Genomic DNA, 14,736 nt, shown 5'->3' with positions numbered 1-14,736 from the left:
ACATAGCACCAATCTAAGCTATATATGTAAGACATACATACATACATACATACATACATACATACATACACACACACACACACACATATATATATATATATATATATACATACATACATACATACATACACATACATACATACATACATACATACCCACTAGGATGCAAGAACATATAATAAAACCAAAATGGCAACACAGTAGGCAATACAACTTTGCAGCCATAAAATCTTAAGTTATCGCTGTGATCAAAATAATATTGTTACCGAATAAATATGAATCAATTGTTCAGTTTTAAACACTTGTAAGAGTTAATGGCAGGTGAAATGTAATGTTAGTAACCTGCCATACTTGAGCTTCCAAAATAAATATTTTCTACTCTATTTTTCCAAATGAATTAACTGTATCCACTAATGATATTACTGATAACATAGAATACAAACTGGCTTTAAAATACAGTTCTTCCGCAAAAGGATTTGACACAAGCAAAATTATATGGACAAGAATAGTTTAAGCCTAAAAAGGAAAGTACGTGGTAAAAATATTAATAAGGACTACTTATGTATTTTCCTAATCTTATGTTAAATAAACTAAGTTTATTGTGATTTTAAAGTATTACTGTATTTAAGAGAAACTTCTTAATACAATAGCTTTCTTCTAGTTCATTATGTACAAGTATGAAAGTGCATGAACTCCAAAGACTGACAGACAAAAATATTAAATATTATATATTAATATAAACTTTTATCAAAGTTTTAAAAACATATTTATCCTAAGATGAATAAGCTTTAAAAATATTTATGAAATATACTTAATTTCTAGGTTCTCTTTAAGCATAATTTGAAAATAATTTGCTATCCTCCCCGTCTAATTTTAACCTAAAAATACAGTACATTTTAATAAATATTACAAAACAATCAAAAGTTCAATTTGGATCTCTTCTGAAAATCTTTTCAAATAAATTTCTTGACCTCTTTGTTGGTATTCATTTACAATGTTTTACAAGCTTCCTCTTTTCTTTAAGCAATTAGTTTGGCAATGTTTTATTTCAAAATAAATAATCAGACTAAATAATCAACTCATTTTCTCCTCCCCAGGCTTCAGTAAGTGTGAATGAAATTAGAATAATACTGTTCATAAAATATCAGATCCCAGATGATTGCTACAAGAAATAACAGTAACGAAACTATACAGCCATCCTGCTTATATAAAGAAATGCACTTGCTCTAAAAAAAATCATTTCTGTCATAAATTTTGCATTGCAGCCACAAAATGGAGAACAATCTGGACAATTTATTGGCATATTGGCAGGAGATGATAAGGCAAAAAAAACAACAACAGCTAGCAGCTGGTGCAGTGAGATGGGCTGATAACATTGATATGGGGGTCTCCCACACAAATCACCACCTCTCCTATCACTGCTTTTTATCAAAGTAGGATTACAATAAAAGCTTACAAGAGAAGGCTTTTTATTCTATTTTATTTTATTATTATTTTTAGGAAGTCAAAAATATAGACTTGGGGGAAAAAAGAGAGAGAAATCTGAATGTTTGGACAAAACATGGGACAAAATACATAATTTATCACTGTATTATCACGAAATCCAGGCAGTCTAATCAAGGAGCCCTGAGTGACTATTTTTTGCCTTATCATCCAAAGTGGTGGAAACGGAGAAGGAATTATCAGGCTTCTGCAGATTACTGGGCTGGAATTTTAATGGTAATAATCGGGTTTCTGATGGTATATCTTTTCTGCTTATCTTTCCCATTATCTACCCTTATCTGGCCAGTCATCAGAGCAAATTAATGGTGCTCTTTCAGCTTCGCTTTTTTATCACTGCCCAGAGAGCACCCAAGGGGAAAGAATAAGCAAAATATTAAAATACTGCATAAATCACAATTTTAGATAGCAGAAAACTGTATGAAGTAAAAGAGGGAAAATTGTGCCCAACAACCTTTTTGTCCTTTGAACTGACTGTCTTGGGAGTTTTTCTGACTTCCTTCTACCCTTCGTCATACAGCTTCTAAATTGTGCATAGTTTATCAGCAAGACTTCTTTGCCAACTGAGATTTCAGACTTAAAAGTACTGCTTTACTCTCCCCAGTAGCTTTCCTATTATTTTAGCTGTCAACTATGATGGTCACACCAGGGGTTGTTTCACTAGGAGGGATGGTGTGCATTTTCCCTCACGGTTCTGGGGAATTGCACATGGGCTAAATATTTAAATATATTCAGGAAATGATTATGGCCAGAGTTTAGGTGTGAGCAGGCAACACTGTTGAAGAAGAAAAATCTGCAGAATCCAGTCTCAGCCATAATGACTTTTTAGCGCTCGCTCTCTCTCCTACTAAATCCCTACAGATTCTCCAAACATAAGAATTCCTCTTCCTCTAAAAATCTTTCTAGTTATTTTTAAAGAGAGAGTAAATTTGAGTAGTGGAAAATAGCACTCAAAGTTCTTGATAGTGTTAAACCCCAACGCTAGCCAAAGTATACTGCACAGCCCTAATGGCCCCATAGCGTGGGTGTTACATCTAGACAAGCATGCACATAAATATTTACATGCGTCAATAATAATAAACAATGGATTTGGTTCCTTTAATTTAACACATCTTACTAAGGAAGAAAAAAGGTATAGAAACTGGCTTGGGATCTATCACAGTATTCAATAGCCTCAATTAGTGCAAAAGCCTTTATCTGACATTATAAGATGGGCATAAAAACATTTAACAGTTAAACTGGGAGATAACGAAGTATGAAAAAAAAATAGACTGGTCGCATCATGCGACCAATTAATGTTAATTATTTATTAACAACCAAGCCACCATTCACATTATGCAGTAGAAAGCTCATCCAGTCAGTAACATTCCTGGCTGAACACTGCTTAAGTGAACAGTTTTTCCTTAGCAAAAGATGAAGCAAAGAGGATCAGAGTTATTCCTAAAAGGCAAGGAGCCTTAACAAAGTGAAAGTTACAAAAATATTTTAAAGCTATGGAAGTAGTGTTTGCTAAAACGAGAGTATCAGAAAGTTACACGGAGAAGCACCGTTCTTTTTATGACATTAATCCAGATTTTTCTGGGACAGTTTGACCCTTGAGAAGTCTTATCCTTATCGCCAAATCTCTTTAATTCATATTCCGAGGCAGTTTTTTTAAAAAAATAATAATCCCGATTCTGTGTGCTTTTTAAAACCAGAAAGCGAGAGAAAGGAATGGGTTAGGTCACGTGACAAGTCTCTTTGAAAGGCGTTTTGGATGAGAGGTTGGGATATTCAAAAGATTTTTGGCCACTGGTTTTTTTTTTTTCCCCTTTAGGAATTTTTTTGTAAATACGTAGTGTTAATTCCGGTTACTTGAAGAGACACCAAGCCCAAAACAAAACAAAAAGGAATCTCCGCGCTCAGAAAAGTTGAGGAAGTTGACATCATAAGTCTGTCCCAGGCTGGGGCGGGGAAAGCGAGAAGGGAAAGGATGGCAAAGGGTCTGATTCTCATTCACCTGCTCCACCTCCCCGGGCCACCTCTATCCTAATAAAATCACGAGTGGGCGCTTGCTAAAACCTCCACGCGCGCCGCTTGCTTGCTTGCTTGCTTGCGAGCGACGGGAATTCGCTGGAATAAGTTTTGCAAAGAAGCCTCGACTCCCAGCTAAGGAACAGTTTGGGGAGGAGGGTGCTGTTTCCCCCATCCCACCCCTCCCAAAATAGTCCGGCCGTTGCTGCTGCTTCGTGATGCCACCTTCTCCCCCTCCCCATCCCCCAGGAATAACACGCGTGCCTTTAGCCTGGTGGCAAGGAACTCGCTGCGAGTGGAAAGGGGAAGGGGGGAGGGGTGCAAGAAGAAATAGCACTCTGCACGCGCTCAGTTGGCTCTCTGGGCTGCTTTCCAGGGCGATTCATTTTCTTTTCTCGCCCAGCACCCGCCTCGGGACGGCTTGTTGGCAAATACCTCTCCAGCCGCCCGCTTCCCAGAAAAGAGAAAAAGTTCTCTGAGCGTAAAAAGCCATTTACCCCTCTCCAGCCAGCCAGCCACTCCTAGGAGTGAAGTTTAATGCTAACTTTCCCAAATGCCCAGCCTGTCCAGCAACCCTTCAAAGCAAAAAGATCTTTAAAGAAAAAGGAGGATTTAAAACCATTTTTAAAAAAGGGGGAGGAAGGTCCAAGCTCAGATCTCCAAAGAGAAAGAGCCCTTTCCAAACTCGACCCGGAGCGCTCGCACTTCAGCTGTTCTCTGTCCCCGCTCTCCTCCTCCTCCTTTGCCCCCCCCATCCCTTCCCCTCTCCTTGTTATTTTTAGCCAAGCCTTAGAAAGCGAAAAAATCCCAGAAAAGCACCCATGGGAAACATCCCCTCTTTCCCCGCAGCCCCCTTTCCTTGCCCCCCCCCGCTCTTGGAAAACTTACGTTTAATCTGCCGGGGTTTGCTCTGTTTCCTTCGGGACATGCTGCTCGCCGCCGGTGCTTTTCGTGCCGCCGCCGCCGCCCGCCGCTCTTCGGGTGCTCAGGTGCACTGAAGGTGTGAAAAGGGGGTGCAAGGTAAGTAGGTGCGCGGCGGGCTGAGGGATCGGGGGGAGAGAGAGAGAGAGCGGAGGCAGAAAGGGGAAGAGAGACGGGGGAGAAGTGGAAGAGCGCAGAAGGAGGGAGACGGGCAGGCGAGCGAGGGAGGGAGCGCGCCGGGTTGCCCAGGCAAGGAGCGGAGATGACAGGAACAGAAGGAGCCGAGGAAAGGCTCGGCTCGGCTCGGGAGGGCGCGCGGGTGTGAGAGCGCGCGCGCGTGTAGTGGGGGGTTGGGGGCGTAGAGAAAGAGAGAGGGGGAAAAAGACAGAAGGAGCGTGTGCGCGTGGTGTATGTTTGTGTGTGTGTGAAAAGAGAGAGAGGAGGGGGAGAGTTTGAGAGTGGAGAGAAGGGCAGAAAAAAGTGGAGGAGGAAGGGAGGGAGAGCAGCCGGAGGGTGAGGAGAGAAAAAAGACAGGGGAGGATAAAAAAGGAAGAGGAGAGAGAGAGAAAGAGAGAGCGCTTTGTGGCTCTTTTCCTCGCGGGCTCCCTCTTGCTCCGCCGTGCCTTCCGGAGCCGCGCCGCCGCCGCCGCCGCCGCCTCCTCTCCCCGAGCTGCGCTTCCCGCGCAGCGCCAGCCTTGGGAGAGGGTCTCGGGGCGCGCGCGAGGAACCTCCGAAGCGCGCCCCGCCGGAGCGGAGCACAGGGCCTATCTAGGGCAGCATCCCGTCTCCGCAGGGGCCGACCGGTCGGCCCCGGGAAGCCCTCGGGCCGGGCTCAGGAACTGCCAATCCGAGGCGCTCTGCTTGGCGCTCTCGGATTTGGCGGGTGCCAGCCGTCGCGCCTCGCAGCCGTGCGGGGGCTGGGGATGGAGTGGGGGGAGCGGGAGCAGCTCTGCCTGGGAGACGGGCGGCTGGAGCGGGGAGGAATGGCGAAAGGGCGAGCGAAGGGAGGAGGGGCTTGGCGAGGGGAAGGCGGCGGGGACGAGTTTGGTCCGCGAGCCCCCGGTGGGCTACGGGCTTCTCCTCAGCGCCCCAGGCTGAGAGTTTGAGGAGAAGGGGCTTCCCCGGGGGTCGTGCCTCAGCTGCCGCTCGGCGGGGCAAGGCGTCGTCCGGGCGCCCTTTTTCTCCGTGGGCGGGGGGGCGCTTCCCCAGAAGTACGAAAGGATTGCAATACCGGAATGCATAAAAGTCTGCGCCGCAAAAGAAATGCACGCTTGCAAATAGTTCTGCTGGAAAACTACCCAGAAATAGATTTTGGCGGGGGGGGGAGGAGAGAAGAAAGAGAGATTAAAAAGTGCCTCCGAGCCTGTTTAGCGTTCACGTGCAATTGTTGTCAATACAGAAATAGAGGAAGAGCATTAGAAAAAGAAAAAGAAGCCAAGCAACAAGCATATATGCGTTGACATTCACAGGGCAGAGCCAAAACTGCTAAAAAATCATTTTGGGAGTCTCGTCTTCACGTTATTTACCCAGAAATACATCCCTCGATGTTTAGCATGCCAACTATGTTAATGTGCGAATAAGCCACACCTACATCAAGAGGACCACTCAAGAATTTGTACTTGCCCTTGCAATCGCTTAATCTGTTTGGAACAACTTTATAAAAGAAGTGTTACGTTGCCTAGCTGTACCGAAAAGTTACTTTTCAGGAATGACATTGTAATTCTTGAGATCACCTCAACGTGTAATTAATGCACCTAAACCTGTCCATGTTATATGGATGTAAAGCAAAAATACAGTAACCAATTCATGTGATTATTCTCCATGTATTATTTAGTAGAATTAGAAATATATTCAATTGTATTCTTACAGTATTAAGTATTCATTATACTTGTGCTTTACTGTAGGCTTGAATCTTATCTGTCCACCAATGATGGTATCACAAGGAAAGAGGCAAAAGGAAATGAAAGGGATACATTGTATAACTTTTGTGAAATTGCTCTGAGAAGATGCACTCATAGATGTTGAAAGATGCTTGTTCTTATTATTTCTGTATCTTTACTTCTGCCCATAAACTTCACTATTTGCTCAGAGCTTCAAATAATCTAAGTGCATTTCCCAATGTAAAAAGTCAGGCTGTCCAAAAATATAGAATGCCAATAGTGTATAGATAAAACATAAGAAGAAAAGGGGGCAGAAAGATTTATTACTTTGCTTTGCTTGTTTGCTTTTCATGTAAAGGTGGATTTAGAAGAGGGTTTATGACATCTTCTCTGCATCTGAAAAGTTTTAGGTTTCTAAGAGGTTTATGACAAAATCCAGGTTCCAGATTTTCCATTCTGTAACAGGATAGCACAGAAGAACTATAGGTGAACTTTAGGGCTAGCTGCTAAGCTGTGAGAAGCTTCTCTTAATTATTTCATTTCATTTAAAATATTTTTTGCCCATTGGAAGATAGTAATTTTAGTAGAGTTTTAGATTGCTAGTCAGTAGCTAGACTAGAATCTACAATTGGTAGCTCATACTATGCAAATTTCAAATATTAAAATTATTTGTTGTGCATAGTCTGTCTAAAAGCTGTTGCTCAATTGTTAATATACATGAACCAGTTCTGTTTTTCATCAAGATTTATTTACTACTCCATTTTGGTGCCTTGGAAGATGTGTTTAACTTGAGGATCATTAGCAAGCTTATGGTTATCCATTTTTAATAGATGCATTCTGAAATCACATGGGCAGTTTTCTGCTGTCTAATTGGATCTCTTTCTTCCTCACAAATTATAAGTGAAAGCATACTATTTTTATAAATTTAGCTTAACAGCCATATATACATGATTTCCAAAACAGTTGAAGTTTAAAGTCTTCATTTAAAAATGTTAAGATAAGAAAATGAAAAATTTAGCTAGCTATTAAAATAGACTTCACCGAGTTCAGTCCCTATAACACATTTTTGGCACTTTACATAAACAGACATGATGTATGTGACATACTGGTCCATTTGAAATTATATAACCATGCCATTGAGATGTCTTAAACATCATATCACCTTCTCTGATGATGTTGCTGATGCAGGCAATCCATACTATAACAACTACATTTTCCAAATAGAATGCCTTATACTTTATGTCTTAGGTATTTATTTACATATTTGAACCTTTTCAATTGTGCCTTTGGGAGCAAAAGAAAACAATGTGTCAAGTATTTGTTTTGCTTTTTCTTTTCTTTTTGTACTAATTTTAAACTCAGTTGGTTCCTAGAACAGCTTACAAGGCATATGGTAGCTTTCATTGATGGACAGGAGCAGAGAACAAATCTCTCAACAGAGGTTATTCTAGAGTATTGACAACTATAGTAGCCACTAAGATTATAGTGAGTCAATTCCAATGGCAGCTGCCTTTTCATTAGAACAATATATATTAAATATATTAATAAATATATTTCAGCTTTTTTAATTTCTGAAATTAATACAGTGCAATAAATGCATAAATGCATTTATTATTAATATTATTATTTATAAATGTTTAAGTTACTTTAAATAATAAGTTCAAAAATACTTGTTTAAATTATATAGAGAATGTTAATTTTCTGGCACAAGTTAATATTTATCATTCCAGAATGTACATAATATAAATATATCTATAATATTAAAAAAAAAACTTCTGGTATTGTTGAATTTATCTTTTGAAAATTCAGTGACAGTATGGCATTGTTTTTTCTTAGCTTTCTTACATCAGGTGCAATATAAGGGATAATATTCCACTCAAATGTGATTATTTTAACTTGCCTAGCTAGAAATGAAGATGGGTTATTATTTGGGAAATACAATAAATACTATATGTAATAGAAATATGAAACATTTTGTATACAGTAGCAGAAAAATTACAAAATATAACATAGTTTCCTTTGGCTGCATGTTTCCCTAGCAATTGCACAAACACTAACAGACTTCATTGTTCAATCAGTAGAAAAATTCATGTAAAATCAAAGTATTTTATTTGATATTAGCTCAAGGATTAAAATGGGGTTTTACTTTGTATTAATGGATTGGATACAATCCTCTTGTCTCACAGTATATTTAAAGACATGAATTGAACATGTAACAGATAAATAAAATTATCAGGCAGTTAGGAAAAATATATTACAGTATTTTCTACTCACTTTGGGATTTCTGTCTTTCATAGACTCTTTTTATCCACACAATGTATTATAGCAATGTTAAAAATTAATGACTGATAAATTGATAAATACTCTATAATCAATATAAAAGAAATTCTAGCACACAAAAAAAACGTTTTAGTATACAGTTATATGATTTCTGTATATTACAACCCAATTAATACAGTAACTGGATATTTGAAATCCTACACTTATAAATAATAGATGTCTATCCAAAATGTTCATACCCAGTTCGTTTCAAATTTACAACTGTCTATGCTCTCTAGACAGGCAACATATTTTGTTTCTAATCATGTTCAAAATTGATTTCTGACTTTTAAGAGCATTAAGTGAAAAGAGATCTCTTTTCACTTGATGTAATGATCCTACAATCATGCCCATATGATTAATTCTTTTTTTTTAGTTTTAAAATCTCATTAATAATCATAATCTTCATCTCCACACACCCCGAAACCTTTATACTTCTACCACCATTTTGATTTGGGTTCATTTAGACCCAGTTTATTTCAAAATAACTTTAACCTGACAGGTTACCTTTTGGAAAAAGTTAAACATGGTTCTTCCTTTGCTGTTCAGCGGCCTTCTATACCATTGTGGCAACTTGATATATGGGCTTCAACTTCCCAAATTCTTCAGGGAACATGCTGGCTGAAGAATTCTGGGAGCTGAAGTCCATGCACCTTAAAAGCTGATGAAATTGGAAAACACTGCCTTGATTATGACCTTTTCCTGTTTCATAAACTGGGGAAATATTTTTGACTGGCTCCATACCTAGCTGCAAGAACAGTTCCAATCAGTAGCAGTGGTATCTAGACATTAGAGTCTTGAATGTCTTGTGTTTATTTGCGTACATAACCAACTCTGGGTGGCCTACCAAAACATAATAGCACAATGTCATAATCCAAATCCTATATCCTTTTTGTACATTCTTTATGCTAAATCACACCACTGTAGCTACCATTTCTCAGATTTGACAACCTGCCATGGATGCCCATGACTGTTACTTCCAAGTAAAAAGCTGTTGTCAGAATTATATGTAGTATATTTCTCCTAAATGGAGTACCTGGGGAAAAATTATGTAAAGGGTTCCAACAACCATTAGTTAGGAGCATCAGCATCACATTAAAAAAATGATTTCATACTACATGAACCTATTTTGTTCTATAACAAATTTATCATCTATCAGTTATCTATCTATCCAGTAATATTGTACTACTAACTAGAGCATACAAAACATTTGCTAGACCAATTCTCAAATACAGCTCATCTGTCTGGAACCCGCATTGCATATTGGACATTAATACAATCGAAAGAATCCAGAGATATTTCACAAAAAGAATCCTCCACTCCTCTACTCACAACAGAATACCTTATGCCACCAGACTTGAAATTTTAGGCTTAGACAACTTAGAACTATGCTGCCTTCAATCCGACCAAAGCGTCGTTCATTATCTATTATCTATTGCAACGTCCTACCCAAATTATCTATTGCAATGTCCTATCCATCAATGACTACTTCAGCTTCAACCACAACAATACACAAGCACACAATAGATACAAACTCAAGGTAAACCGCATCAAACTCAATTGTAGGAAATACGACTTCAGCAACAGAGTGGTAAGTGTTTGGAATACAGCACCTGACTCTGTGGTTTCTTCCCGAAACCCCAAAAACTTTAACCTTAGACTGTCTACTGTTGACCTCACCTCATTCCTAAGAAGTCTGTACGGGGCATGCATAAGTGCACCAATGTGCCTACAGTCCCTGTCCTAATGTTCCCTTTTATTCGTATCCATTTCATGTATTCATAATCATGGTTATACTTATATCTGTTATCTAATACATGCTTTACAATAAATAAATAAATAAATAAATAAATAAATAAATAAATAAAATAAAGTTCTCGAACAATTACTGTAATCTCTATGTAATACAATGAGAAACCTGGATTTTAGGATAGCATTAAATTAATCCCAAAAAAATCAAACAAATTTAAAAAACAGTTAAAATCAACATAAAAATCAAAATTAACATCAAAATTTGATTATTTAAGACAACACTATCTCATATCTCACTATCACTATCCTGGTAGTAATTTCTTCCTACAGTTTCCTAAGGCTTAAGATTCAGTCCATCAGTTACAATTGTTATCTTTGCACCTGTTCATCTCCAACCCACTAAGATGGGCACATATATGTATTACTAGTTATATTAGCATTGGTGTGTGTGACTATATCTGGATTTGGATCACTGTGGCTAAAAAAAATAATGTCAGTAGTGTACATAATTAGCTTAGGATAAAATTAAAATGAAATGAACCATAACAGGAGTGCTGGTCTGGTGCATTACGAATCTATTTTCATTTGGAACCAACAAGTCTATATTGCAGTATATAAATGGATTTGCTGTTAAGTGTGATAACAAGAAAATCAACAAAACTTTTGGCTGAAACTAATTCAACTATATCTCAAGACCAGTGGTGGGATTCAAATTTTTTTTACTACCGGTTCTGTGGGCATGGCTTGGTGGGCGTAGTGTGGCTTAGTGGGCGTGGCAGGAGATGGATACTATAAAATATCCATTCCAGTGGTGGGATTCAAATTTTTTTACTACTGGTTCTGTGGGCGTGGCTTGGTGGGCATGACAGGGGAAAGATACTGTAAAATCTCCAGTCAGGGGTGGTATTTGCCGGTTCTCTGAACTACTCAAAATTTCCACTACCGGTTCTCCAGAACTGGTCAGAACCTGCTGAATACCACCTCTGATCCATTTACCACCCTACTCCAGGGGAAGGATACTGTAAAATCTCAATTTCCTCCCTACCCCACTAACCTGCTTTCCAGCTCTGTTCTCCTTTGCAGAGCAACAAAAGAAGACCCAGCTGATCAGCTGGGACTTAGGAGGCAGAGATTAGATAGGGTTGGGGCGGCCAGCCAGAGGTGGCATTTGGTAGTTCTCTGAACTACTCAAAATTTCCGCTACCGGTTCTCCAGAATTGGTCAGAACCTGCTGAAAACCACCTCTACTCAAGACCCATAGAAAGAACAGTGATTTGCCATACTTCCGTGACAAACTATTTTTATGTATATTTAAGGTCTCTAGATATAGTTACAAAAGGCTCTGAGGACTCTAGTAATACTAGCCAAGTTCAACTGATTTATTCAGGCAGCTTACAGGTCATCATTGACTTACAACAGTTCATTTAGTGACCATTCAAAGTTACAACAGCACTGAAAAAAAGTGACTTATGACCGTTTTTCACTCTTATGACCTTTGCAGCATCCCCACAGTCATGTGATCAAAATTCAGATGCTTGGCATGACAGTTGCAGTATTTTGGGGTCATGCAATCACCTTCTCCTGACAAGCAAACCAATTGGGAAGCCAGGTTCACTTAACAACTGTGATGTGAATTTAAACAAATGCAGTGATTCACTTAACAGCTGTGGCAAGATAGGTTGTATAATGGGGCAAAACTCAATAAATGTCTTACTTAGCAACCGAAAGTTTGGAATCAATTGTGATGGTAAGTCAAGGACTACCTGTATTTTTATCATACAGGTGGAAATCAAGTTGAGAAGCAGTAATAGTGGGTCCTAAAAATGGTGGACAGATAGTAAGATCCAAAATAGTCCAGTGGTCTGGTTCCAGAATAATCACTCAGGGAGTAGAAGGCTCAGAGAAAGCAATTATGGGAAAGAGGAACAATAAATTATATAACAAAGTAAGAGAGTTGGAAAGGACCTTGTAGGTCATCTAGTCCAACCCCTTGCTCAAGCAGGAGACCCTATACCACTTTAAGCAAATGTCTGTACAATCTCTTCTTAAAAACCTCCAGTGATGGAGCACCTACAACTTCTAATGGCAAGCCGTTCCACTGATTAATTGTTCTAACTATCCGGAAACGTTTCCTTATTATATTTCTGCACCACCTCAGGAAGCTCAAACTGCCCAAGGAGCTGCTGATCCAGTTCTACAGAGGAATTATCGAGTCTGTCATCTGCACCTCTAGAACTGTCTGTTTTGGTTCTGCAATCCAACAGGACAGACACAGACTTCAGAGGATAATTAGGACTGCAGAAAAAACAATTACTACCAACCTGCCTTCCATCGAGGACCTGTATACTGCACAAGTCAAAAAGAGGGCTGTGAAATATTTACAGACCCCTCACATCCCGGACATAAACTTTTTCAACTCCTTCCTTCAAAACGATGCTATAGAGCACTGCACACCAGAACAACTAGACACAAGGACATTTTTTTCCCCAAAAGCCATCACTCTGCTAAACATATAATTCCCTCAACATTGTTCAACTATTTACAAAGTCTGCATTACTATTACTATTAATCTTTTAATCACTCCTTATCACCCATCCCCTCCCACTTGTGACTGTATGACTGTAACTTTGTCACTTGGATCCTTACAGTTTATATTGACTGTTTCCTAGTACGATTTGATTGCTTATTGTACCCTATGACTATCACTAAGTGTTGTACATTATGATTCTTGACGAATGTATCTTTTCTTTTATGTATACTGAGAGTATTTGCACCCGGACAAATTCTTTGTGCGTACAACCACACTTGGTCAATAAAGAATTCTATTCATTCTATTTTTAGGTTGGAATTCTCCTTGATTAGTTTCCATCAGGTCCTTTGGAGAATAGGTTGACCTTCCTTTGTGGCAGCCCCTCAAATATTCCTTCAAATCTGAACAGAAGGTAAAATAAAAGACAAATAGCATTGGTCTGGGAGCCAACGTCAGACAATAGTTATGAAAAATCAGTAATGTACCTCCTAACTTAGCTGTTCACCCAATCTAGCTCAGTTATCAAACTACTTTTAGTTTTTATTCATATGGTGCAAGGTATATCTAGCTTTGAAGAGAAGGAAATATCTGGGCCATGAGGCCAATTTTTTCAGTTAAATCATAATTATCTAGATTGATTAGTATGAGAAGCCATAAACTATAAAATCAAAATGGCTTGGTACACACAACAGTCTAATTCAATCACATGTGTGAATCTGGCATTTCTATCAGAGTGGTTAAGCCAGGTGTCAAACTCATAGCCCACGGGCTGGATGTGTCACGTGCTGGCCACACCCACTCCCGGTTTAGCGAAGTGGAAAAAAATCCTGAGACGTCACACGATACCGCCATGACAACATAAATTAACCCTAACCAATTTGAATTAGATATAATATTATGTGAGAATTACTATGAGGGATGAGGGGAAGACATGCTGCCTAAGAAATTATCAGAAAAGAAGAGAAAAGCCCCCAGTGGCTTAACAGATAGAAGCAAATAGGAAGGACCTACCCTAATTGATCAGGTGGCTCAAAGTGTCAACAAGAAATGTGCATCTTCAGACTTGCAAGATTCTGTTAATCTAGTTTTACAATGTAGTAGAATTAGCTTATCTAATTGTGTTTCATCTACTTTTGTTACCTCTTCCCCTTGATGTTTTATTATTATTTATTGGAAATTAATAGGTTTTGTTGCTAGAAGTGGCAACTTGTATCTCCAAGTTCTCCTCTCAACCTTAAATTCTCCATGGTGAGGTCTACTATATTTGGCCTTCTGCATGAGCCTTAGATGGCAACAAAGAGACACAGAAAACTCATAACACTTTGTGACACCTAATAATTTATGCAGTTTGCGTATGTTAGATCATGGATTCCCAAAGAAAGTATTGTTACCCTAAGAAAATGTTGCAATATCCATCTACAATAGAATAATACCTGTATAAGACAAACTTTTAAATAAAAATGCAAAGGATGGAAATATTGAAGTCAGATGCATCAACATATTGATATAAGCAACTTATTTTTTTTTTTATCAGAGTTTGCTCTCTGATTAAATGCATCACAAACTGCTTTGCATTACCACCCACAGACATTGGAAAATGCACTGAAAAATGCTTCTTTTAAAGCTTTTCATAATTCCCTTGAATAAAATGAGTAGAGTATTTCAATTTATGTTGATGAAATATTGCTTTTGAAGGTTACCTAGTATACTATCTCTGTTACATAACCTTGACTAAACCTTCATCTATAAAATTAATTTCCTTATATCCAATGCTTAACTATAAGACCCCTAGACTGCTATTGTCAAATAAATACTTCCTAG

General features: G+C 38.8%; 1 protein-coding gene and 1 long non-coding RNA gene across 3 annotated transcripts in view; one reads left to right on the top strand and one right to left on the bottom strand.

Annotated features, from left to right (window-relative positions):
* Positions 1–4,530, bottom strand: part of ZFPM2 (zinc finger protein, FOG family member 2) — a 354,197-nt gene extending 349,667 nt beyond the window's left edge. Inside the window, exon 1 of one of the 2 annotated variants that reach the window (XM_026689877.2) lies at positions 4,402–4,530. In XM_026689877.2, the coding sequence (XP_026545662.2) occupies positions 4,402–4,441 (40 nt within the window). In that variant the 5' untranslated portion in view covers positions 4,442–4,530. The remainder of the gene's footprint in view (positions 1–4,401) is intronic. The other variant, XM_087962086.1, reaches the window with a different exon arrangement.
* The window catches only part of LOC148131532 (uncharacterized), a 30,915-nt gene continuing 20,595 nt past the window's right edge, over positions 4,417–14,736 (top strand). Inside the window, exon 1 of the long non-coding RNA XR_015749006.1 lies at positions 4,417–4,533. This is a non-coding gene — a long non-coding RNA (uncharacterized LOC148131532). The remainder of the gene's footprint in view (positions 4,534–14,736) is intronic.

Source organism: Notechis scutatus, chromosome 3 (assembly GCF_049901735.1).
Source record: "Notechis scutatus isolate UNSWTSFEM ecotype Mainland chromosome 3, rNotScu1.2, whole genome shotgun sequence".
Taxonomy (NCBI): Eukaryota; Metazoa; Chordata; class Lepidosauria; order Squamata; family Elapidae; genus Notechis; species Notechis scutatus.
The sequence above is the reverse complement of the archived record's forward strand: the minus strand, read 5'-3'. Positions and strand labels throughout refer to the sequence as shown.